General features: G+C 38.0%; 1 protein-coding gene across 1 annotated transcript in view; it reads left to right on the top strand.

Annotated features, from left to right (window-relative positions):
- Positions 1-27,187, top strand: part of PDS5B (PDS5 cohesin associated factor B) — a 265,811-nt gene that overhangs the window by 161,181 nt on the left and 77,443 nt on the right. Inside the window, exons 18-19 of the mRNA XM_081083029.1 lie at positions 6,637-6,742; positions 9,348-9,508. Of these exons, the coding sequence (XP_080939155.1) occupies positions 6,637-6,742; positions 9,348-9,508 (267 nt within the window). The remainder of the gene's footprint in view (positions 1-6,636; positions 6,743-9,347; positions 9,509-27,187) is intronic.

The following is a 27,187-nucleotide window of genomic DNA, read 5'->3' on the forward strand; positions in this document are numbered from 1 at the left end:
GTTGAATAACTTGCCCATTGCTTGGAAGTGGTGAATGGCATTTAAATCCAGGAAGTCTGGCTCCAGAGCCCTCTAGGTTAACCACCCCATTATAAATAGGCTTACAAAAAACTTCCAACTTTAGTCCCCACCAATATTCAGTGAGTGTCCAGTTCACCTAACTCTTCCAAATGGTGGCTATTAACCTTTCAGTCTGCCATTTTATAAGTATATAGGTGCTCTTTTATAATAAAATATATTACTGATAAAATTGTACATCTCTGCTTCACATTTGCACTTTTTATTTTTCTATGAGGAGTTTGGAAGAATTGTTTTTTTTTCTTATTAATTATAAGAATGCTTTTTAAAATAAGGCTATTAACTCAATTCAGTTGATGTTAAAATTTGTTTGACATTAATAAACATTAAATTATATAATTAAATCTATCATTTGTCTTTATATTTCTTTCTGCCTTTGATATTATATTAAGTGGTTACATTTTTGACTATATCAACTCCATTTATTAAAAAAAATGTATTCTTCCCCATTTGATTTTAAATGTTTCCTTATTATAGCATAAATTGATAGATGATTTGGACTATTATACATTTCACTTTGGTGTCTTTGTGTTTTGAGGCTTTTATGATGCATTTTTATCTAATTGACACAGTTCTTTCATTCCTCCACCTTAAAATTTATTGGCTATTACCAAATAATCATTTTTTCAGATGAGCCATAAAATGGGTTTATTGAATTTTATCCCACATCAGGTTATGTTCCCCTGAGATATTTATGGATTTAGTGAAAAATGTCACTTGTAATAGTTGCTTTCATTTACAGTCAAACTTCTTTCTGGAATGTCTCCCTTCTCCAACAATTCTGTTCTTCACCAAGTTCACTGAAAAAATGTCTTTGTTGTCTAACTAAACTTCAGTTTTCAACCTGACAACCCTTTCAAGCTGATACGTCAGCATGACAAAAAGCATCTCTCAGACAACAAAGGAGAGAATATTTTTGTTGCTGGGGAAATCAACTATTAGCACAATTTTAAAACATAAAGTGGCCATCAAGAGCGCTAATGTTGCTAAAGGAGTGAAAGAAGTAATGATCACAGACTATTGAAGAGGTAGAAAAACTGTTGTTGTTTTCGATAAACAAAAAGCAGTTAGCCAGTGACAGCATTTCAGAGTCAGTGACGTATGAACAAGCAAAGATGCTGTATGCTAACCTGAAAAACACCCTGGAACGAGTATGAAAGTGATTTCTTTAAGATTAGTAGGGGATGGTTTAATAAATTTAAGAAAATAAGTGTTTCCTTATAGATTAAACAGTACATTAGACATGTACTGTCAATAAGAAAGGTTAAAACTAAAGAATCTGTGTGTGTGTGGCGGGGGGGGGGGGGGGTGGGTCTTGAAAGGATTAATTCAATTTACATTATTTTATTTTTTTCTGTTCATCAGATTATTTATTCACTTGATTCTTAGATTCACTTGTTGATAGATGCATATTTGTTGTTCATAATTTGTATCTTTACCTTTTTCTTCCTCTTCCTCTTTTTAAAGGATACCTTTCAGCATTTCATATAATCCTGGTTTGGTGGTGATGAACTCCTTTAGCTTTTCCTTATCTGTGAAGCTCTTTATCTGACCTTCAATTCTGAATGATAGCTTTGCTGGATAAAGTAATCTTGGTTATAGGTTCTTGCTATTCATCACTTTGAATATTTCTTGCCACTCCCTTCTGGCCTGCAAAGTTTCTGTTGAGAAATCAGCTGACAGTCGTATGGGTATTCCCTTGTAGGTAACTGAGTTTCTTTCTCTTGCTGTTTTTAAGATTCTCTCTTTATCTTTTGCTCTTGGCATTTTAATTATGATGTGTCTTGGTGTGGTCCTCTTTGGATTCCTTTTGTTTGGGGTTCTCCGCGCTTCTTGGACCTGTAAGTCCATTTCTTTCACCAGGTGGGGGAAGTTTTCTGTCATTATTTCTTCAAATAGGTTTTCAATATCTTGCTCTCTCTCATCTTCTGGCACCCCTATAATCCTGATGTTGGTACGCTTGAAGCTGTCCCAGAGGCTCCTTACACTATCCTCGAATTTTTGGATTCTTTTTTCATTCCGCCCCTCCGGTTGGGTGTTTTTTGCTTCCTCGCATTTCAAATCATTGACTTAATTCTTGCGCTCCTTTGGTCTGCTGTCTGGAGTCTGTATAATATTCGTTATTTCAGTCCATGTATGCTTAATTTCTAGGTGGTTCCCCAATATAACATCGAGGGTCTCATTAGTTTTCTTGTAGATCTCATTAAGTTTATCGGCAGCTTCTAAACAGTTCTTGAGAGACCTTAAAAGTGTGGTTCGGAACTCTATATATTCCATTGACAATTTTGTCCTGTTTCTTTGTCTCCGCATTTTGTTATGCTTCCTTGGTGCACCCCCTAGTGGTCTTTGTGCACAGTCTTATAGTTAAACCTTGATTGTTGTAGCTAATACCAGGGAGGGTTTGACCTCTAGGCCAAGTGGCTATGAGAATCAGCTGTGTCTGCAGTGAGAGAACTTCTGTCCTCTAGGGAGGTGCTAATCTAGCCTTTGCCTGAGGCTATCCGGCAAATGCCTCTGTGCAGGGCTTGGGCGGGGCGGGTCGCACAGGATCAATAGGGTGGGCCGGAGGGAGCAGTTATGGTGGCTCTCAGTCCTGTCCCCAGGGGCTCTGCCTCTCTGAGTCCCAGCACCAGCTGCAAACCTCGGAGAGAAATCTGCACTCGCTCTGACCGAAGCCAGACAGTCCCGCTTCTCCCGTTTGAGTCTGGGTCCCTAAAGACTCGCCCGTATCTGGAGCTCAGAGTCTGCGACTCCCTCCCGATTGAAAACGCCAACCGCGCCCTCCGCCGCCAGCCCGCTCCGCGCACTCCGCACCTCTGAATTTGACTTCAGCACTGCGCCTCCTCTGAGTGTCCGTATGCGTTTCTCTTTCCTCCTAGTTGTAGGACTTCCACTCAGCCAGCGTTCCTGTGGTTCTGGGTGATGTCCCTTCCATTTTTTGGTTTCACTTTTGAAGTAGTTGTTCAAAGCAGCAAACTCCGGGGTTAACCTATGCCGCCATCTTGGTTCCGAAATATATATATTCTCAGTCCAATTTACATTATTTCTAATCTGGGGGAATTATTCAGTTTTAGAACAAATCACTTCTGGAACAGCCTTTAGAAACTAAGTTTCTGTATTTGAATCTGTATGCTATCGAGTATATATACAAATCCTATGCGTTTAAAACATTTTATTCCTACTCATTTTATATATTTGACTTGCCATTTGTGAATAGATTTTTTTCTTTATCTTTTTAGGTGACTCTGACTAATAGAGAAAACACTGTTGACTAGTGAATGTTTTGTTGGTGTCATCTCACTGACTTTTATTCAGTTTTTTAGTTGATTCTCTTTTGTTTTCCAGACCTATTGTTTTACTCACAGATTTTTTTTTAATTAAATCTTTATTGTTCAGATTACATTTGTTCCTCTTTTTTCCCCCCATAACTCCCCTCCTCCCAGTTCCCACCCCACCCTCCACCCTCACTCCCCACCCACTGTCCTCATCCATAGGTGCACGATTTTTGTCCAGTCTCTTCCCGCATCCCTCACACCCCTTTCCCCCCCAAGAATAGTCAGTCCATTCCCTTTCTATGTCCCTGATTCTATTATAATCACCAGTTCATTCTGTTCATCAGATTATTTATTTACTTGATTCTTAGATTCACTTGTTGATAGATGCATATTTGTTGTTCATAATTTGTATCTTTACCTTTTTCTTCCTCTTCCTCTTCTTAAAGGATACCTTTCAGCATTTCATATAATCCTGGTTTGGTGGTGATGAACTCCTTTAGCTTTTCCTTATCTGTGAAGCTCTTTATCTGACCTTCAATTCTGAATGATAGCTTTGCTGGATAAAGTAATCTTGGTTGTAGGTTCTTGCTATTCATCACTTTGAATATTTCTTGCCACTCTCTTCTGGCCTGCAAAGTTTCTGTTGAGAAATCAGCTGACAGTCATATGGGTATTCCCTTGTAGGTAACTGAGTTTCTTTCTCTTGCTGTTTTTAAGATTCTCTCTTTGTCTTTTGCTCTTGGCATTTTAATGATGATGTGTCTTGGTATGGTTCTCTGCGCTTCCTGGACTTGTAAGTCTATTTCTTTCACCAGGTAGGGGAAGTTTTCTGTCATTATTTCTTCAAATAGGTTTTCAATATCTTGCTCTCTCTCTTCTTTTGGCACCCCTATAATTCAGATGTTGGTACGCTTGAAGCTGTCCCAGAGGCTCCTTACACTATCTTCGTATTTTCGGATTCTTTTTTCATTTTGCTTTTCCGGTTGGGTGTTTTTTGCTTCTTCGCATTTCAAATCTTTGACTTGATTTTTGCGCTCCTCTGGTCTGCTGTTGGGAGTCTGTATATTATTCTTTATTTCAGTCAGTGTATGCTTAATTTCTAGTTGGTCCTTTATCAAAACATCGAGTCTCATTAGATTTCTTGTACATCTCATTAAGTTTATCGGCAGTCTCTAGAAGACTCTTGAAAGACCTCAAAGGTGTGGTTTTGAATTCTATATCCAGCAGCCTGCTTTCCTCCAGTTCTGTCATTTGTGTCCTGTTTCTTTGTCTCGGCATTTTTTATGCTTTGCTATGTCAATAGAGTGGCTTTCTGTGCTAAGTGTCCCAATTACCTAAGGTAGACACTCTTGGTGCACCCCGTTGTGGTCTTTGTGCGCAGTCTTGTTGTAGCTGAGCCTTGATTGTTGTAGGTAACACTGGGAGGGATTTGACCTCCAGGCCAACTGGCTGTGAGAATCAGCTGTGTCTGCAGTGGGAGAACTTCTGTCCTCTAGGGAGGTGCTAATCTAGCCTTTGCCTGAGGCTATCCCGCAAATGCCTCTGTGCAAGGCTTGGGCGGGGTGGGTCCCAGGGGCTCAACAGGGCGGGCAGAGCAATCAGTTATGGCTGCTCTCAGTCCCGTTCCCAGGGGCTCTGCCTCTCACGGTCCCAGCAACTGCTGCAAATCTCGGAGAGAAAGCTGCCCTTGTGTTCCGACCGATGCCAGACAGTCCCACTTCTCCCGTTTGAGTCTGGGTCCCTAGATACTCGCCCAGAACTAGAGCTCAGAGCCTGAGACTCCCTCCTGATTGAAACAGACAACCGCGCCCTCAGCCGCCAACCTGCTCCATGCGCACCTCCACACCTTAGCATTTCATTTCCGCTCTGCGCCTCCTCTGAGTCTCGGTATGCTTTTCTCTTTCCTTCTAGTTGTGGAATTTCCACTCAGCCAGCCTTCCTGTGGTTCTGGGTGATGTCCGTTCCGTCTTTTAGTTGTATTTTTGAAGTGGTTGTGCGAGGCAGCAATCTCCGGTGTTTACCTATGCCGCCATCTTGGTTTTTCTCACAGATTTTTTTTATATGTCTGGCTCTTGTTCTTTGGGTTAGTTCAATTGTACCTCTTCAGAAATTCCTTTTGGTGAAACAACTTCACTTCTGGTGTTGGCCTTTTTTCTACTCCTTATTGTTTCTTGATTATCATTTTATGTATTTTTTTATTTTTGGCCTTCCCTCACTAGACTGAGAGCATGCTCATAGTCATGGAAGAAAATAACAAATTTAATTTTGGATCTGTGATATTTTTCATTCCTGTGGTACATCTAGGTAAAAATCCTTGGGGCTACTGAAAATATGAGAAGAGGATTCAGCCTGAAGATTTTTATTAGGAATAGTTGGGGATCTGACAATTGACTGATCAGAGAAAATGGTCAGAAAAGGAGAGAAAACATTCTCAAAGATACCAAGTTTTAAGGGGATGATAAATTTAAAAGGATGCTGTAAGAGACACAGATAAATTTCACTTCTAGCTTTTCCTTGAATTTTCAGTACCTAATATTTTTGTAGAAACGATGATCTAGCGAACATTGAATAATTGACCTTTTTTATATTTTGATACATATTATATCTCTAATCTGATGTTTATTTGTGTTAATACCTACCAGGGTGACTAATTATTTTACATAATTGATATGCATTTATGAAATGATTATTTTAAAAATAACTTAAGCTTGTTTTTAGAAGAAAATTTTAAAACTTTCCTTTTTGATCTATTCTAATGTTCTAGTGAGGCTTTATTGGATATCTGTTACCTGTGTATTTTTACACCTTTCAATAGCAGGTTTGTGTATGTCTGTCTCTTACAGCAGTATTTGACACACAATAATATTTGGTAAATGGTTTGGAAGTGTTTAATGTTGTCATTTGTACATTATCTCCGTATATATTATTCTATTTACTGGAGCAATAGTGAATTTTAGATAATTAGAAGAGAGTTATCATTCATGTGTTTGGGCATAGGCCTTCCATGGAAAATATAAGAATAAGAATATAGATAGCCTTAATATATAGCAAATCAAATAATATGGTTATCTCATTAGAATGGATAAAAGCAAATACTGTTTGAAAACAAGCATCTCAAAATATTATAGTTCTTGTTTTGCAATAATGTCTGGGAAACCAAATTTGTATATGGTTGGGATGTGGGCTATGTAGAAATATTTAGGATTATTTTCTTTAGACATTGCTAATAAAGTACAGCTAATAATAACTATTTATTTGCTTATTTATTTTGGTCATACTTTAGTGCTCTTATTAAGCAAGTGAACAAATCAATAGATGGGACAGCAGATGATGAAGATGAGGGTGTTCCAACTGATCAAGCCATCAGGGCCGGTCTTGAACTGCTTAAGGTAAATTGCTTAGGTGTTTAAATAACTTAACTCTTAGACATATCATATTTTTTATTCTTGAGATTTGCTTTTTACATTTATAGAACCTAAAGTAAAATTTTATCGATCACTTTAGGTAATTTAGAAATTGTGTATTCTAATATATGTTACATATTTTTCATTTTCTATTGTATATGGTAGCCTATAATTAAAATGGTGGACTATAATTTAAAGGTTTCATTAGTGAGCAAAGCAGCTACTTATCTTTATCCCAGAAGGAGACAAATTTTCCCTAAATCTCCATTTTATCTTTTATTTTGGTAGCAAATGTACTACTCATTACAAAAATATACTCATTACAGAAATATTGGTTGTTGACAACTTAGAAAATATAAAATTATAAAGAACAAAAACATTCATAAGCCTATCAAAGTTTCTTTTATTCCTTTTAATCTTTGAAAATGCACATTTTTATATAGTTGTGTTCGACTGAATATACAATTTCATATTTTGGTTTTCTTTTATTAAATTGGAAGCAATTTTTTAGTGTTTTTTTAAGACTGTACTTTTTATTTTGTTTTGTTTTTTAATATATTTTTATTGACTTCAGAGAGGAAGGAAGAGGGAGAGAGAAACATCAATGATGAAAGAGAGTCATTGATTGGCTGCCTCCTGCCAGCCCCCTACTGGGGATCCAGCCAGAAACCCCGCATATGCCCTTGATAGGAATCAGTCCACAGGCTGACACTCTGTCCACTGAGCCAAACCTGCTAGGGCAAGACTTTTTAAAGAGCGTCAAAAAACATCTGATTTTTGGCTCTCATTTAGTAGATTGACACTTTGGGGAAGTTAAAATTTGCCTCCACTTCCTCATCTGTAATGCGTGGTGATAATAATAGTACTTATCTTACAGAGGACTAAATTAAATCATGTATCTAAATTTTTTAGTGCTGCGTCTGCTTCATAGTAAAAAGAGTAAACATTTTTTGAAATGGTGATTGGTCCACTTTTGGAGTGTAATAGTGCTTCCAACTATTTCCCTATTGCTAGATATTTAGATATTTTTCATTTTATTCCTATTATCACTACTAAGATAAATACATCTAACATCTCTTATGTGGTTTTTTGTTTGATTGTTTTTAATGCTTAAAGGGCATTACTAGTTCAAAGAGAATGACCATTTTCAAAATTCATAGTTTGATAGGTGGGTAGGTAGATAGGTAGTCAATTTTCTTTACAGAGAAATCATGCCCAATTTCTTCATACACATTAGCAGTGTATAAAGATGCATATCTCCTGTCTCCACAGACATGGAATAGTATAAATTTTTAAGAAATTTCCTAATCTGATAAGAAAAAATAACCTTAATTTGCATAGTTATTACTAGTGAGGTATACCTTTTATATGTTAATCATTAGTGTTTTTCCCTATTGTGAATTCATTATTTTTATCCTCTGTTCATTTTCTATTGACATTTCATAATCTTTTGATTTTTGGCTTTTTTTTTTTTTTCTTTTAGCTCATTTAAATGAGCTTTTTTATTTCTTGTGCTGTTTTATAGGACATTTTTGATGTCTATAGAATATACAGATATTCTATTTAATATATTCTATTTCAGTATAAAGTAAGTTATAAAGTATATTAGTAAAATGAATACCAGTGAAAAGTAAACAGAGTTTCAATACTATTGGAATTCTGTGAGTGTTTTTTCCCCTCACTCACATTTCCTAGGTATAATTGTCCTCAATTTTGGGTTTATTATTCTCTTTTTTATATAGTTTTACTATCCCTATCTATGTATATGTCTCCAAATAATGTTGTTTATTTTGTTTGAATCTTAAAATTTGGCATTAGGTATAATATGTTTTTCTACTTGTTTGTTTTTATAGTCCACATTTGATTCCAATTAAGCTTAAAAAATTGCATGATTTTAAGAGAATTTTATTTGCTTTTGTATCTGAAATTTATTTTGAAGCTGTATATTTTGGAGGATGGTCTAATTTGATTTTCTCCCAGTGTTACCAGGACTATTTATTAAAAAATCCCATCCTTTCTCATTTATGTTTTGTTGCCTTTTCTATAATGTATTACATTCTATATAATCTAAATTCTTACATATCCTAGGGTCTATTTATTGCTTTCCTTTTTCTGTTTCTTCTAGTGTTAACTATCATGTTGACTGATTATTGTAACCTTTTATTACCCGGTATTTTACTTCTCTGGGTTACTTTATTTCTCAAAAATGTTCCTAGCTAGTCTCTTAATAACTTTTATTTAGAGAAATAGAGATATTTTGTTAAATTCTTTTGTCCCCTTCTACCTTTATTCCCCTTAAAAAATCAAATTAAATTAAATAAACTCATTATTTTAAGTCGAATTAAGTAGAATTATATTAGCATATAATTTAATTTGGAAAGAAATGAGTTTTTTAGATCATACAATTTTCTTACACAGGAACATTTCTGTTATATATTTGAGCATGTTTCAAATTTTGTTTATAGTGCCCTCATTTACTTGTTAGTGAAATTAGTCTTGTATTTGATCTGTATTTTTAATATGTAATATTTTGGATTTATATTGTGGAGATGAAAGTGTTTACAGATCATTTTTATGACTCCTTGTTTAGGTACTCTCATTTACACATCCCATCTCGTTTCATTCTGCTGAAACATTTGAATCTCTCCTGGCTTGTCTGAAAATGGATGATGAAAAAGTAGCAGAAGCTGCACTCCAAATTTTCAAAAACACAGGCAGCAAAATTGAAGAGGATTTCCCACATATTAGATCGTGAGTTGAGTTTATTCTGATAAATATTCTGGAATATAGAAAAATATTTTACTGTTCTTTGGATTATGTAATATTTGAAATATTTTATGCTTTAAGGAATTTCTAGATTTTTTTAAGTTTATGCTGTTTGGTTTAGATTCTCATTTTCTGGGGGAAGCCATTGCTATTTTATTTTTTATTTATTTCTTTATTTTTAATCCTCACCCGAGAATATTTTTTCCATTGATTTTTAGAGAGAGTGGAAGGGAGGGGGGGAGACTGAGAAAAACACTGATGTGAGAGAGACACATTGATTGGATGCCTCCCTCATGCCCCCGACCATGGTTGGGGGCCTGCAACCGAGGTACGTGCCCTTGATTGGAATTGAACCCAGAACCCTTCAGTCTGCAGGCTGACACTCTATCCACTGAGCCAAACTGGCTAGGGCCATATTGGTATTTTAGAAGATTCATGAAAATGTGGCTGAACCTGTAATTTCTTTCTGAAACATTAATTTTGCTTAAAGATTTTATTGACAGCAATTTTATAGTAAAGTAGTCCCTTGTTATAGTGTGGCATAGAAGAAACATATTATTTGAATTTGAGGTCTGGTGGGAAATTCCGAAGTAATTTCAGTAGGATTTCCCATTGCACTCTCCACTTTCCTTTATGATTTAAAGTTTTGGATTGAAATTTTTCAGAAGCAGTGCTGTATTTGACATAGGGAAGCAGGGAAGCATGGAATAATCATCTTAACAGCAGTATGTGTGTGAGTGTCCATCCGTATTTCTAAGAATTGTAAATTGCACTGTTACTCTATGGATCTCTGATAGTGGTTCTGTAATAGCTCAAAAGAATAAGTCTGTATTCTTTATGGACCTCTCCTTACTTTATATGGATACCTGTCTACTTCATATGCATCTTTCCTCACTGTTCCTCAAGAGTATATCATATCTGATAGTTGGTCCTAATATCATTATAGTCATTGATGGTTAGTTTTACCTCTACCTCATTACTTCTGGCTTAGTCACTGTCTAATTATTGTGGTTGGGGTAGCATACTTCATGTTGAATAATTGTATAGGCCGTTTCTTAAGCAAGAGACTGTGGACTGTCTCAGGTAAATTTTTTTTTTAATTTATTTCTGTTTATGTGAACTTAATTTTAGAAACTATTGGTAAATAAGACAAAGGCATTAAGTAAATGATCATTGAAACATACCAGAATGTTGTAACAGTATTCTCCTTGGCAAGAGTAAGAAATTTTATGGTTTAGAGTTGACTTTGTAATTGTTAACGGAGCTTGGAACATGAATTTCCACTTGGAATGGTGCTGTCACTCTTCTATCCAGATCAGAGATCAAAGTGGTGAGGCAGACATGTGCACGCATGTGTACACACACACACACACACACGTACATACACACACACACACTATATAAACTATATATAACTCTATACCATTTATGGAATGTCCACTTACCCTACTACCTCATTTAGACCTTGTAACACTTCATTAAAGTAGAGGAATTTCAAATGAGGAATCTAATGGTTCTAGCCTAGGTTATTTAGCTAGCAAGTAGCAGAGAGAAGATTTGAATGTCCGCCTGTTTATCTGTAATGCCTATGGTAACATGTCTGTTATGGCACATTTCCTTTCTTAATCAGAGCTTTGAATACATTTTAGTTTGATTTATTTACTGGTGGGGGTTTTGTTGTTATTGTTTAAATATATTTTTATTGATTTCAGAGAGGAAGGGAGAAGGAGAGAGATGGAAATATCAATGATGCGAGAGAATCATGATCGGCTGCCTCTGCACACCCCACACTGGGGATCGAACCCACAACCCTGGCATGCCCTGACTGGAATCGAGCCGTGACCTCCTGGTTCATAGGTTGACGCTCAACCACTAAGCCACACCAGCCAGGCTACTGGTGGTCTTTATGTTCAATATAGACTCTCTTTCCTAATACCTTTTACATTAAAAAATTGTAGGAGAACTACAAAATCAGGGTCGAAAGGTGAACATTTTAGAACATGTATGGGTATTTTAAAACATGCTGCTATAATGTGGAATTGGTATACCTCTAGTTATCTGGTTTATTTGTAAAGAGTATATTTCAGATGTCTCTCATGAGGAGAATTCACTGATACTGTATACCTTGTTTTTTCCATACACTGATCTTAATAAAGTAACTCATAGTATATGTCTAACAGGAGATAAAATATGTATGCATATTTTAAATTATTAAATTGGGTGGGTTGATTTTGAGGAAATATTAAATCAGTTTCCCTTGAGTTTACTAAAATGATTTAAAAGAACCAACTGAAAAATATATCTAAGTAGAAGTTACAACAAAGAGATATTGTGCTAGGTAAGCCTAGAATCAGGTGTATAAAGAAATGTATAGTAAGTGTTCTGTCCTTTGCTAGTTTAGAGAGGAGATTGAGGTGTATGGACAGTCTGAAAGAAATAAGTAGAACCTAGCTTCAGCTAGTAGTAGAACAATAGGAGAGCCTTTGTGGTCATACTATTTTTCTTTGGGCTGACCTATTTTCTTTCCGTAAAAGGAAGAGTAAAGCTTAGATTAGAGTCATGAAGTAAACTTATTACCAACTTTGCAGGAACAGAAAAAAAGTATGTGCTGACTCACTAAGCAAAAATGAGATGAATTATGGGTTTCATTCTAATTCACCCCACAGTAGGCATTATGTGCCCAAACTAGGAGTCACCTGATAACACAGCCATAGTCCAAGTGGAACTAGTTGGTTCTTATCACTGGAAGAGTTTCAGTAATCTTGGAGAGAAATTACAGAGAGATAGGGAGTTGTTACCTTTAGTCCCAATTTCCTCCTTCATGCTACTTAGCCACAGTTGGAAACTTTGATGTTAATTTTTTAAGAGAAATGTCCAATGTTCAATCATCAGGGAGACACTATCAGCATTTTTTTAAAATGGCAGAGCTGGAGAGAATTTCTGTTATTTAAGCATGAATTAACAGAATACAAATAAATTGAACATGAAACTTATACAAATATTTTAACATTCAAAAATAGCTGATAAGAACTTTTTGGAAGAATTAGTTTTTCTAGGAAAAAAATGAAATTTTAGTTGCCAAGAAAGTTAAACTGCAAATGACTTCTGGGGGTCAGAGGGGGAAGAGATCAAAAATAACATCCTATCTAATAAAAGAGAAACATAGTAATTATCTGTACCTCCGCTACCCTTCCCATTGGCTAATCAGGGCGATATGCAAATTAACTGCCAGCCAAGATGACGGCCGGCAGCCAGGCAGCTTGAAACTAACATGAGGCTTGCTTGCTTCAGTGACGGAGGACTCCAACGTTCCCCGCCTGCCGCTGCCGGCCTCTGAGCTTGCAGTTTGAAACATGTTACAAATATAGAAGCTAAACAAAACCCCAGAAACCTGCTTTCAGCCAGCCGGGATCTCAGAGCTGGAGTTGAAACAGTGTTTCCATTATAGAACCCAAACAAACCAGATACCTGCTTTCAGCAGCCGAGGCCTAAGAGCTGGAGCCAAGCCTCAGAGCTAAAGCTGGCCCAGAATAAGAAAAAAGAAAAAGAAAAAAAGGAGAGGTTGGGAGCTTTAGTCACCCGCCAGCCTGAAAACAGCCCTCAGCCCCTCACCCAGACTGGCCAGGCACCCCAGTGGGGACCCCCACCCTGAAGGGTGTGTGACCAGCTGCAAACAGCCATCATCCCCTCACCCAGGCTGGCCAGGCACCCCAGTGGGGACCCCCTCCCTGATCTAGGACACCCTTCAGGGCAAACCAGCCAGCCCCCACCCATGCACCAGGCCTCTATCCTATATGGTAAAAGGATCCCAGCACCGGGATCAGCGGAGCCATGAGGCCTCCCAGAACTGGGATCAGCATGACAGGGGGCAGCGCCCAAACCCCCTGATCGCCTTGTGGCTCTGTGTGTGACAGGGGGCGGGGCCACAACCTCCCTATCCACCCTGCTCTGTTCGTGACAGGGGAAGGCACCCCAACCCCCTGATCAGCCCTGCTCTGTGCCTGATAGGGGGGAGCTCCCCAACCCCCTGATCGGCCCTGCTCTGTGTGTGACAGGGTGCGGTACCCCAACTCCCCCCCCCACCACGGGCCCTGCTCTGTGTGTGATGGAGTAGAGCCATAACCTCCCCATCGGCCCTGCCCTGAGTGTGACATGGTGCGGCGCCCCAACCCCCTGATCCGCCCTACTCTGTGTGTGCCCCAACTCCCCTATCGGCCCTGCTCTATGCGTTACAGGGGGGAACTCCCCAACCCCCTGATCGACCCTGCTCTGTGCATGACAGGGTACGGAGCCCCAACTCCCCACATGGGCCCTGCTCTGTGAGTGACAGGGTGGCTCCGCAACCTCCCCATCAACCCTGCCTTGAGTGTGATAGGGCCGGTGCCCCAACCCCCCAATCGGTCCTACCCTGAGCATGACTGGGGGTGGCATCGCAACCTCCCGATCTGCCCTGGTCTGTGCATGACAGGTGGCGGCGCCCCAACTCCCCAATCGGCCCTGCTCTGAGTCCGACCAGGGGCTGCACCTAGGGATTGGGCCTGCCCTCTGCCACCCGGGAGCAGGCCTAAGCCAGCAGGTCATTATCTCCTGAGGGGTCCCAGACTGCAAGAGGTAACAGGCCGGGCTGAGGGACACCCCCCCCCCCCTCCCAAGTGCACAAATTTTTGTGCACCGGGCCTCTAGTAATATATAAAAAGGGAGGTGGTAGAACTAAGGATAAAGAAGAGCAGAAACATTTGCTTACAGAATATAATTTATTACAAGCAGCAAGGGGTAGAGTAAACAACATAGATAATTTAACCAGGAAGCTATAGATTGACCTTGAGGAAATTGCATAGAATGTGGAGATGGTGGGCAAAGAAATAAAGGCAGTTAAAGAGATAGTGAAAAGCTATTGGTTTCCATGGAGTAGAAAGCAGAATAATGGGAAGTACAAAATATTCACACACAGAAAATAAACTTGTTTATAATGAATGAAAAAGAAGAATCTGGAGATGAAGAAAAGCTGATATTCTAGGAAAATATCTGGATAGAATTGACGAAACTTTTAGGGATTACAGAAGTGATTTTACAAACATCAAGGGAAGGGAAACAAAAGGGTCATACATAATGAAAAAGTAATGAGCCTGACATTTCTTTTCAAGCACATAAGATTTTCAAAGTTAATGATTCAACAGCTGTTGAGATTTGATGTACAAAAAAAAATGTAACTAAAGAATTTCCTAACTAACCAACTTGTATTTAAGAACAAATGAAGGATATCCTTTAGGATACAAGGATTCAAAAAACGTTTTGCCTTTTTTATTTATTTATTATTGTGAGGTTTACTAAGTTGTATTCTTTTCCCCTTTGCATTCAGTTTTGCTTATGCCCCTAAATGCAACTTTTGTTTTCTTCTTGTTTGCATATCTCTGATATGTCTTTTCTCATCATTTTACTCCCAGTATCTAAGTTTTAAATATGACTATACCTATGTTTTAGATATTTGGAAACTTGAATTTTTTAAATGGATGATGTAAATTAAAATTGGCTCAAGAAAAGGGAAGAAAAACATAATAGGACATCATTATAAAAAAGAAGTTAGTAAAATTACTCTATAATAAAAGCACAATAAAAGTTCTGTTAAATTTTTTTCAAATTTACAAGCAACCAGGAATTCTAATTCACTTTTAATTATTCAGAGCATGGCAGGGTGGGGAGGGCGGAGAAAACATTCAAATTATTTCTTTTAAAGCCAAGATAACTTAGCAAGAATGCAAAATACCCCCCAAAAGAAAACTAAGACAAATCTTACAAATTTTGATCCTAAAATTATAAGTAAATACTAGCAAAAAGAGAGTTTACTACAGTAAAACAAGAATATACTATGCACAAATGTGGTTTATTTTAGGAATACAAGAGTGTTGATATTAGTAAGCCTAATGAATATTCATGTTACAATTCATTATATAAGTGAGTAAAAAGTAAAAGGCACATAATAGATCACTTTGATAGATGATGAAAAGGCTCAGATTAAAAAAATCAGTCTATGTAAAATTAAACCCAATAGGTTTAAACGCTTCATAACAAAATAAGCAGGCGGCACCATCATAGAGTAAAACACTAGAAGCATTCCAGGTAAAGTCAGGAAGCAAATGAGAAAATACACTATCACTGCCATGATTTAACATTGTTTTGGATGCACTCGCCAATATAATTAAATAAGCAAAGAAAATAAGTTGAAGTGTTGGAAAGGAGAAAGCAAAGTTACCATATTTTTTTTGGAAATCCAAGAGAATCAACTGGAAAACTACTAAAAAGGAGATATCCAAAGTAAGTATGTAAAAATCCAAGCTTTCCTTACATATCTCTAACAATCGTTGTAGGAGTAAAAAATAAGACCTAGACATAAGGTATACAAGAAATTTGCATCCCTATAATAGTGGGTAGAGCAGTATAATAGTTAACAGGGACATTCATCAGAAAAAGTTAGATCACCTAATAAGTAACTGGCACACTGTTTTGAAAAGAAAAATTAATGTAGACTGCTTATCTTGATTTTACATATATTCCAGATGATCAAAGATAAATTATTTATCTAAGATTTAAATATATAAAATGAATTAATAAAAATATTAGCAACCAGAACATTTTAGTAACTTCCCTTTTTTTGTGGGGGGAGAAACATTAATGCTAAGTCATAAAGGAATTATTGATGGATTAGATTTTCAAAAATCCATTTGTTGAAAAAATATAGAGCCTTTACTGTATAAGACACTGAGGATGTTGAAATGAACAGGACAGGTTAAGTCTCTGCCTTCTTATTTTAGTGAGGGAGAATACTATTTAGACAAAAGCAAATCTCATGGAATAAGTTAAAAACATCAACAATAGTTTTCCAGCATAACACTTGTTATAATATAGAAAAGGGTAATATTTGTACTATATAATGACTTGAAGGAATAACAAACAAGCCTCACCATAGAATACTAGCAAAGGGAATTCACAAATAGGAAATCCTTCCAGTCCCCCAAATCAAGAAAAGACATTTTATGCCTGCTAATAGTAATAGAGAGAAAAACAAATAAAAACACTGTAAACTACTATAACCAGTATTAGCTAGCATTCCAGTGATGCTCTCTTGGTTGGAGTATAAATTGATGCAGTTTTTCTGGTTTGTTAATATATACCAACTTAAAATGTGTGTAGTCTTTAACACGGCTGTTTCACTTTTAGGAACTCATCCCAGAGATGATTAGAAAAAATGTTTACATAATGATTATATGGTTCAGGGTCCAGTCAGATAAATAGAAACCATACTAGGTATTTTAAACATAAATAATTCATACAGATGTTTGAAGAAACAACAAGGAAGAAGTGGTGTTAAGTACTGCCCAGTGGTGGAAGAGCCCTGTCAACATCAACTAACTGTCAGTAGGGGTGGCTTGACTGTTGCAAGGAAGGAGGTGGGGAGTGGAAGTGGCAGTAAAGCTACTGCACAGAATGTCTGAAGAAGCTCTTGTGTCTTTAATTAGAAGAACCAGTAGGAAGCCAGTTTTTGAGGGATTCTGGGGAATGTAATTTGCAGGTTTATAGCTCCCAATCTCAGAGCAGATTATAGGATAGGCTTAAAGCTCAGAGTTAAGTAAATAGCTAGCACAGGGATTTTATATCATGGTTTTATTGTTAAGGTTTATTTGTTTGTTTGTTTATTATTAAGATTTAAATAAAGAATAAGACCATCTAAATGCTCATCAGTAGGAGATGGGTTACATCAGTTGTATAGCCATCCACTAAAGAATTATGTGACTATTAGAAAGAATAGTGCTTAGTAATACGTGATATAGGAGTTCTCTACAACTTTGTTGGATAAAAAAGTTTTCAAATAGTATATTTATCCTCATTTAGTATATGTATGTATGTATATATAGAGAAATTTTTGAAGTATGTTCACCAAAATGTTAAAAGAAATTCAGGGTAGTAGAATTCTGCATTTTTTCTCTACTGCTTTTAATGCATTTTTTGGTTTTGTTTGCATTTTTCTGCATGTATGTGATCATCCCCAAGGAGGAAAAACTTGAATTTGAAAGGACAAAATTATTTTATTTTTTTTATTTTTTATTTATTTATTTTTTTAAAATATATTTTATTGATTTTTTACAGAGAGGAAGGGAGAGAGATAGAGAGTTAGAAACATTGATGAGAGAGAAACATCGATCAGCTGCCTCCTGCACATCTCCTACTGGGGATGTGCCGCAACCCAGGTACATGCCCTTGACCGGAATCGAACCTGGGACCTTTCAGTCCGCAGGCCGACGCTCTATCCACTGAGCCAAACCGGTTTCGGCTGAAAGGAGAAAATTATTTTAATGAGGGAATAAAGGATTCCTTTTACAATTCCTTTTTCAATAATAGTGTGATAAGCAGATATCCTATCTAATAAAAGAGTAATATGCAAATTAACCATCATTCCGATGGCCCATTGCCACAAGATGAAAACTTATTAACATGAAAACTTATTAACAGAAAAAGTAGTCAGAAGGTAGTTGTTTCATTTATATTTCACTAACTTCTAAGACTGTCTAGTACTTCATAATTCTTGAAATTGTTTTTCTTTTTCTTTGTTTATTATTTTGGTTTATTTCTGTTTTCTGTTTTATTGAGTGAAGAAAACATTGGATAAGCTTACAACTTCTCATGCTATCTTTTTTTTGTATAATTGGTATACAGTGTTATATTAGTTTCAGGTGTACAGTAATAGTACAGTGACTCGACATTATCCCTAACTAGGGAATTCTACCAGATATTCAAAGTAGGTTTAAAACCTATCCTTCTCAAACTCCTCCAAAAAAATATTGAAGATGAGGCAATACTTCCTAGCACATTCTGTGAGGCCAATATAATCCTAATACCAAACCTGGCAAAGATAACAAAAAAAAAAGAAAGAAAAGAAAACTACAGACCAATATCTCTGATAAGTACAGATGTAAAAATCTTAAACAAAATGCTAACAAAATGAATACAACAGTACATCTAAAAAATAATGCATCACAATCAAGTTGGGTTCATTCCAGGGGCACAAGGATGGTTCAACATAGGCAAATCAATCAATGTAATACACCACATTAACAAAAGAAAGAATAAAAATCTATGATCTTATCCACAGATGCAGATAAAGCATTTGATAAGATACAACACCCATTTATGATTAAAACACTCAATAAAATAGGAATAGAAGTAAAGTACCTCAATGTAATAAAGACCACCTTTGATAAATTATCAGCTAATATCATACTCAATGGTAAAAAACTGAAAGCTTTTCCTCTAAGATCAGGAATACGACATGGATGCCCACTCTCACCACTCTTATTGAGCACTAGAGGCCCGGTGCACAGATTCGTGCACTGGTGGGGTCCCTCAGCCTGGCCTGCGGGGATCGGGCCGAAACTGGCTCTCTGACATCCCCCTAGAAGTCCCGGATTGCAAGAGGGTGGTTCTTGAGTGGCGCACCCCAGAATCAGACTTCCTCCTTTCTAGTTCCGGGTACGTCACCCAAGAATGGCAGCTGCCAAGTCACCACAGCTCAGCAGCTCCTGCATTCAGTGTCTGCCCCTGGTGGTCAGTGCGTGTCATAGCTACTGGTCAGAGTGTCTGCCCCCTGGTGGTCATTTTGCATCATAGCTACCAGCCAGTTGGCTGGTTGCTTAGGCTTTTATATATATATATATATATATATATATATATATATATATATATATATATAGACTAGAGGCCCAGTGCATGAAATTTGTGCAGGGGGGGGGGCTAGGAGGGGGGGATCCTTGAGCCCACACCCTTGCCAATCCGGGAGCCCTCAGGGGATGTCCTACTGATGGCTTAGGCCCGCTCCCCATGGTTCTCTGCTGTCTGCGGGGCCCACTTGGCTGCTCCCAGGTCATCACGGGCGACGGCCAAGTGGGCCCTGCTGTGTGCGATCTGTGGGGCTCACTTGGCCGCTCCCAGGTAGCTGCGGTGACGGCCAAGCAGGCCCTGCTCTCAGCGGCTGCCCCCGGGACTGGAGGACTCCAGCAGGGCTGAGAAGACTAGGCGCCGCCATCTTGTGGCAATGGGCCATCGGAATGATGGTTAATTTGCATATTACTCTTTTATTAGATAGGATATCTGCTTATCACACTATTATTGATGATATTCCCATTCACCTTTTCACACATTCTTCAACTGCCCCCACAAAAATCATCAGTTTGTTCTTTGTTTCTGAGTCTATTTTTGTTTTGGTTTTTTTTTGTTCATTTGTTTTGAGGTTTTTTTTAATTCTACATATAACTGAATTCATGTTATTTGTCTTTGTCTTATTTCTCTTAGCATAATACCTTCTAGGTCCATTTCTGTTACTGCAAATGGCAGGATTTTGTTCCTTTTTATTGTTGAGTAATATTCTTGTGTGTGTGTGTGTGTGTGTGTGTGTGCACGCGCGCGCCATTTTATCTTTATCTGTTGATGGACACCTAGGTTGCTTCCATATCTTAATACAGATGTTTGATTAAAGACTTGAATAGTAATGGAGAGAAAAATAATGCTGCAATGAACATACAGGCGCATATGTCTATTTGAAATTTGTGCTTTTGTTTTCTTTGGATAAGTACCCAGAATAGAATTGCTGAGTTATATGGTAGATCTGTTTTTAGTTTTTTGAAGAAGCGCCATACTGTTTTCCATAGCAGCTGCACCAATTTGCAGTTCCACCAACAGTGCCTAAAGGTTCCCTTTTCTCCACATCCTCACCAACTCTTGTTATTTGTTGACTTTTTTAATAATAGCCATTCTGATTGGTGTGAGGTGGTATCTTGTGGTTTTGATTTGTATTTCCCTGATGTTGAGTATCTTTTCATATGTCTGATGGCCATCTGTATGTCATCTTTGGAGAAGTGTCTATTCATGTCCTCTGCCCATTTTTTTGATAAGATTGTTTATTTTTGTTAATGAATTTATGAATTCCTTATTTTATACTATCTTTAAAAATCACAGCCAGAGTAAGATTGTTTATTTTTGTTAATGAATTTATGAATTCCTTATTTTATACTATCTTTAAAAATCACAGCCAGAGTTGCTTCTTACTTGTGTGTAACCTGTAATTTTTCTCTTGATTACTATGAAAAGAGATCATGGGTGTTCATATTGTAAAATCTGATTTATGGGAAGATAGGTCTTATCTGGGGAGTTTAGTTACCAAAGTATCCAGACATTAATAATTTTTCATTTCACAAACAAGTCACAAATCATAGACCAAAAGGATAGCAGTTTGGTGAGACTCTAATTGTTTTCTACACTTTATTATTGAAGTAGGTAGAATATTATATTGGAATATCATGTATCCACCAATCAGTTTTATATATTAATAAATTATAGCCACTTTTGTTGAATTTACAATTCTACTCACTCCCTTTGTTCCCTTTATATTTGAAAGCCAACCCCAGACTTGTCATATCATTTCATCTGTATATATGGGTCTCTCTAAAAGAGAATTTTTTTTTTTTAATCTTCACCGGAGGACATACTTAAAAGAATGGAGAGGGAGGGAGGGAGGGAGGGAGGGAGGAAGGAAGGAAGGAAAGAAGGAAGGAAGGAAGAAAGAGGGAGGGAGGGAGGGAGGAAGGAAGGAAAAAGAAAAGAAAGAAAAAAGAAAAGAAAGATTGGTTGCCTTCTGTCCCTGGCCCAACCAGGGATCAAACCCACAACCCAGGTATGTGCCCTGGCTGGAGTTGAGCTGGCAACTCTTCGGTGCACAGGACAATACTCAACCAACTGAGCCACTGGGGCCAGCTAAAGATAAATCTTAAAAAATAATCACAATTCACAGACACCAGGGGGGTGAGGGCATGAGCGGGGGTGGGGGTGGGGTGGGGCAATGGGGGAATAAGGACACATATGTAATACCTTAATCAATAAAGAAAGAAAAAATAATCACAATGCATTTATCACAAACACAGTTAACAGTAGTTGCTTAATGTTAATAATATCGAATCAGTTTTCTCAAAAATGTAGTAATTTTTTAATAGTTTGTTTATTTGAATCAGCATCCAAGTAATGTTTTCACATTGTTATTGGTTGAAATGACTCCTAAGTGCCTTGTCTCTGGCTGCCCCTCCAACTCTCTTTCTCTCCTTATGTTTCAGAAATAAACTATGTTGTTTCACTTAAGAGAGTTTCACACAGACTGATTTTTCTAACTGGATGTCTTTAGCATACTTTAATGGTTCTTTATATTTTCTGTAAAATGATAGTTGAATCTGGTTGCCTGATTGGATTCCAGTTCCACTTTTTTGTTGCAGAACCGCTTTATAGTTATCAGTATGCTCCTCTACCAGGAGGCACATGATATCTGGTTATTGCTCTTTTTATGATGTTAGCAGATGATCCTTAATAATCAGTGGTAATGTGTTCTATTCAGCCATTCCTTTATCACTTATTAGCTGAATACTTTAATAAAGAGAACTTGCATCTATTCTTTGTTTCCCCAATGTTACATTTATTTAGAAAAGGCAGAATACTAATATGTGCTTGATTCTTTTATGTTATTAAACAATGTACAAAATAAAGAGGAACTTTACCAGCATCCTCCAGATGTGACCAATTAATTGTTGTCTTTTTAAAATCCTAATATATATAAAGAGCCAGGGTCCGTCATGACCTAAACGTCCGGACGGACAACCGAACACCAGGCTAGGGTCCAGGCCGGCGCAGTGGGAGTCAGTTGTGGGTCCCGGCTGCCCATGGCGGAAGTCAGTGCTGGGTCCCAGCTACCCACAGCGTGGTGGCAGGAGGGAGCTGTGGGAATGGAGCCATGTTGCCATCGGACTGGCCTCTTCGTCCCTACCCCCAGCCCGCAGGCTCTGGGAACTGGAGCCATGCTGCCATAGGACTGGCCTCTTGGTCCCCCACCCCACCCCCCCACCCACAGGCTCCGTGGAACCAGAGCCATGCTGCGATGGGACTGGCCTCTTGATCCCTCACCCCCAGCCCACAGGCCCGGGGAACCAGAGCCATGCTGTGATGGGACTGGACCCTACCTGAGGGGTCCCGGATTGTGAAAGCATGCATGCTAGGCTGAGAGACCCCCTTTCCCCCTGCCACCCCGAGTGCATGAATTTTCGTGCACTGGGTGTCTAGTATCATTATAAACCCATGGATTTACATGTATTTGTGTTTCAGTCATTTGCAGTGGTTACTTTTCATTGATGCTCGTATTATCCTGTCTACACTGAGTGGCCAGATTATTATGACCACCTGACGTTTGTAGGCAAATTAGCTATAATTTCACGCTGAAGTTGCTAGAGGGCCAGATCATTATAAATAGGGAAGCAGGTTGTTCACCATGACAGTACAAGTGATTTTTTTCTGAAGATATGGGTAAACAACGCGATTTAACAGCCTTTGAACGTGGGATACACACACACACACACACACACACACACACACACTCACACACTGAGTGTCTGGATTATTATGACCACCCCATCAGTACTTTATTGGGCCACCTTTTGCCTTCAATACTGCAACAATTCTTCTTGGCATTGACTCCACCACATGTTCAAAGGTGATGCGAGGAATCTGACACCATGCCTGATGAATAGCACTGTCCAGTTCTGTGAGATTTGATGGTTGTGGAACCAGCTGCCTGATGGCTTTTTTAACTTCGTCCCACAAATGCTCAATTGGATTGAGATCTGGTGATTGTGGGGGCCACCTAAGCAAGGTAAAGTCTCCCTCATGTTCTTGAAACCAGTCCTGCACAATATGAGCACCGTGGCATGGCACATTGTCTTGTTGGAAGAAGCCTTCTTCATTGGGATACCCCATCAACATGATAGGATGAAGTTGATCAGCAATGATACTTAGGTATGTTGTGCTATTCAGACGTTGTTTCACACGAATTCAAGGGCCCAAATCATGCCAGGAAAACATGCCCCAAACCATAACACTGTCCCCACCAGCTTGAAGGGTTGTACTCATGCATATGGGGTGCACACTTTCATGCTGTTTCCGCCAATTCTCTGTCATCTGCATGATGCAACTGGAAACGTGATTCATCAGACCACAAGACTTTTTTCCAATGCTCGACTGTCCAATCCTTGTGTTCCTGTGCAAGTTGGAGACGTTTTATCTTGGTAACTGCAGACAGCAAAAGTGTTCGAACAGGCCTTTGGCTTTCATATCCCATATGATGCAGTGTACGGCTAATTTGCCTACAAACATCAGGTGGTTATAATAATCTGGCCACTCATTGTATATCTCAGAGCCTATTTAGGCTGAACCCTGAGTCCTTTTGAACAATCCACTAATCTTTGTAATTTCTTTGCAATCTTTTATGACAAGATCTTCCAGGCCCATCTTGTGTATCTTGTGCTTGAGACCTGGAATATGGGAATAGCATTAAGAGAATGAGTCCTGTAAGGTAATAATTGCTAACTAATATGTGGGTCATTTTTCTAGGATGATTAAGTGGACACAGCTAAAGTTTTTTGAAGATAAACTGCCTCGAGTGTTTATATTGATTATTCCAGTTCAAATTTAGGTCTACAAGGTTTTTATTAAACCTCTTCAATTTCACATTTGTTTCCCTATACTGAGGTAACTATGATATTACATAATAATTCATTTGAATTACCCCATAAAACATACATAACAGTTTCAGAATAGCAGCACCACCGATGTTATTCCTAAATACAGTTGTTTATTTAGTTAGATAGTTCTCTTTCGTCTTTAGGGTATATCACATTGGAAATATACAGTCAAATTCTTCCTGTGTTTTAAAGTTACTTGTAATGATTCTTCTTAGTGCAATTATGCCACCAAATGGGTATACACTTTTGTTTGTTTCATTTTACTTTTTAAGAGGTTACTCTTAAAATTTTAATTATATTTCTTAATTACATGACATATTCTCTAGGAAATTTTTGGATGTTATTTCTTCAAATATTGTTTTTCTCTCTTCACCTCCTGTTTTCTGAGACTGATTACATGTATTTTTGACTACTTAATACTGTTTTACAGGACACTCATACTGTTATTTTCTTTTTCTTCTTTTCTCTTGTTTAGTTTTGTATAGTTTCTGTTGCTATGTTCTCAAGTTCCTTGATCTTTTTCTTCTATAATATACAGGGGTGGGCAAAAGTAGGTTTACAGTTGTGAGTATGTAAAAATAAAGTTTATTTATTTATTTTTTGTTTAGGGTATTACATATGTCTCCTTTTTCCCCAATTGACAACCCCCCCCCTGGCCACTCCCACCCATGAGGACAAGCTCCACTGCCCCAGTGTCTGTGTCCATTGGTTATGCCAGTGGTCGGCAAACTGCGGTTCAGCAAACCGTGGCTCACATGCCACATGGTGCTCTTTGGCCCCTTGAGTGTGGCTCTTCCACAAAATACCGGCTCTTCCACAAAATACCGACTTCTGCGCATGGGCCACGAAGTTTCAGTCACACTGTACGTGCATGCTCGCACGTGGTATTTTGTTGAAGAGCCACACTCAAGGGGCCAAAGAGCCGCATGTGGCTCGTGAGCCAGTTTGCCAACCACGGGGTTATGTTAATATGCATGCATACAAGTCCTTTGGTTGATCTGTAATCATCCCCCCTTCCCTGCCTTCTCTCTGAATTTGGATGGTCTGCTCAGTGCTACCTTGTCTCTAGATCTATTTTTTGTTCATCAGTTTATGTTGATCATTATATCCCACAAATGAGTGAGATCATGTAATATTTATCTTTCTATGACAGGCTTATTTCATTTAACATAATGCTCTCCAGTTCCATCCATGCTGTTGCAAATTGTAAAAGTTCCTTTTTTATAACGGCATAGCATTCCATTGTGTAGATGTACCACAGTTTTAATCCACTCATCTGCTGATGGGCACTTAGGCTGTTTCCAAATCTTAGCTTTTGTAACTTGTGCTGCTATGAACATAGGGGTGCATATACCCGTTCTGATTGGTTTTTCTGTTTCTTGGGATATAGTCCTAGTGGGATTACTGGGTAAAATGGGAGTTCCATTTTTAACTTTTTGAGGAAACTCCATACTGTTTTCCACAATGGCTGCACCAGTCTGCATTCCCACCAGCAGTGCACGAGTGTTCCTTTTTCTCTACATCCTCCCCAGCACTTGTCATTTGTTGATGATAGCCATTCTGACAGGTGTGAGATGTTACCACATTGGTGTTTGATTTGCATCTCTCGGATGATTAATGACTTTGAGCATGTTTTCATATGTCTCTCGGCCTTCTGTAAGTCCTCTTTCGAAAAGGACCTGTTTAGGTGCTTTGCCCATTTTTTGATTGGATTGTTTATCTTCCTTTTGTTAAGTTCTATGAGTTCCCTGTAAATTTTGGAGATTAAACCCTTATTGGAGATAACATTGGCAATATGTTCTCCCATGCAGTGGGCTTTCTTACTGTTTTGTTGATGGTTTCTTTTGCTGTGCAGAAGCTTTTTATTTTGATGTAGTCCCATTTGTTTATTTTCTCCTTAGTTTCCATTGCCCTAGGAGCTGTATCGGTAAAGATGTTGCTATGACATATGTCTGATATTTTGCTATCCTATGCCAACCGGTGGTCAGGAGACCACCGGTGGTGACCTGTAAAGTCCAAAAGGTTGGCGACCGCTGGCCTATGGAGTCTTCTAATATTTTTATGGTTTCCCATCTTATATTTTAAGTCCTTTAACTATTTTGAGTTTGTTTTTATTTATGGTATAAGTTAGTGGTCTAGTTTCATTTCTTTTTCATGCATCTGACCAAATTTCCCAGCAGAATTTATTGAAGAGGCTGTCTTGACTCCCTTGTATGTTCATGCCTCCTTTTTCAAGTATTAATTGAGCGTAATAGATTGGGTCTATTTCAAGAACAGTCTTTATGTCTGTTCTTGCCAGTACCAGCTTGTTTTGAAAACTGTGGCTTTGTAATATAGCATAATATCTGGTATTGTGATCCCTCCAACACTTTTCTTCTTTCTCAGGATTGCTGTGGCTATTTGGGATCCTTTTTAGTTCCAGGTGAATTTTTGGAGAGTTTGTTCTAAGTCTGTGAAATATGCTGTTGGTATTTTAATGGGGAGTGCATTGAATCTATAGATTTCTTTGGGTAGTATGGACATTTTAATGATGTTGATTCTACCAATCCATGAACATAGTGTGTTCTTTCATTTGTTTATGTCTTCCTCTCTCTTTTTTCAATGAACTTCCCTCTCAAGACTGCTTTCACTGTGTACCATAGATTTTGGATTGTTGTGCTTTCATTGTTGTTTGTTACCAGGATGCTTTTTATTACATTGATCTCTTTGGTAACCCAATCAGTATTTGTTGTTGTTTTTTTCATTGTATTTATTGTAGTTGATGTCTAATATTTTGCTATTATGATCTGAGAAAATGCTTGATATGAGTTGTATCTTCTTGAATTTGAAGACTTGCCTGTGTCCCAGTATGTGGTGTAGCTTTGAAAATGTCCCGTGTGCACTTGAGAAGAATGTATATTCTGTATCTTTGGGGTGAAGTGTTCTGAATATGTCAATTAATTCCATCTGATCTAGTTATTCATTTAGGATAGATGTTTCTTTGCTGATTTTTTATTTAGAGGATTTATCTAGTGGTGTTAATGGGGTATTAAAGTCCCCTACTATGACTGTATTGTTGTCAATC

The sequence above is a fragment of the Myotis nattereri genome (assembly GCF_964212035.1).
Source record: "Myotis nattereri genome assembly, chromosome: 2".
NCBI lineage: Eukaryota > Metazoa > Chordata > Mammalia > Chiroptera > Vespertilionidae > Myotis > Myotis nattereri.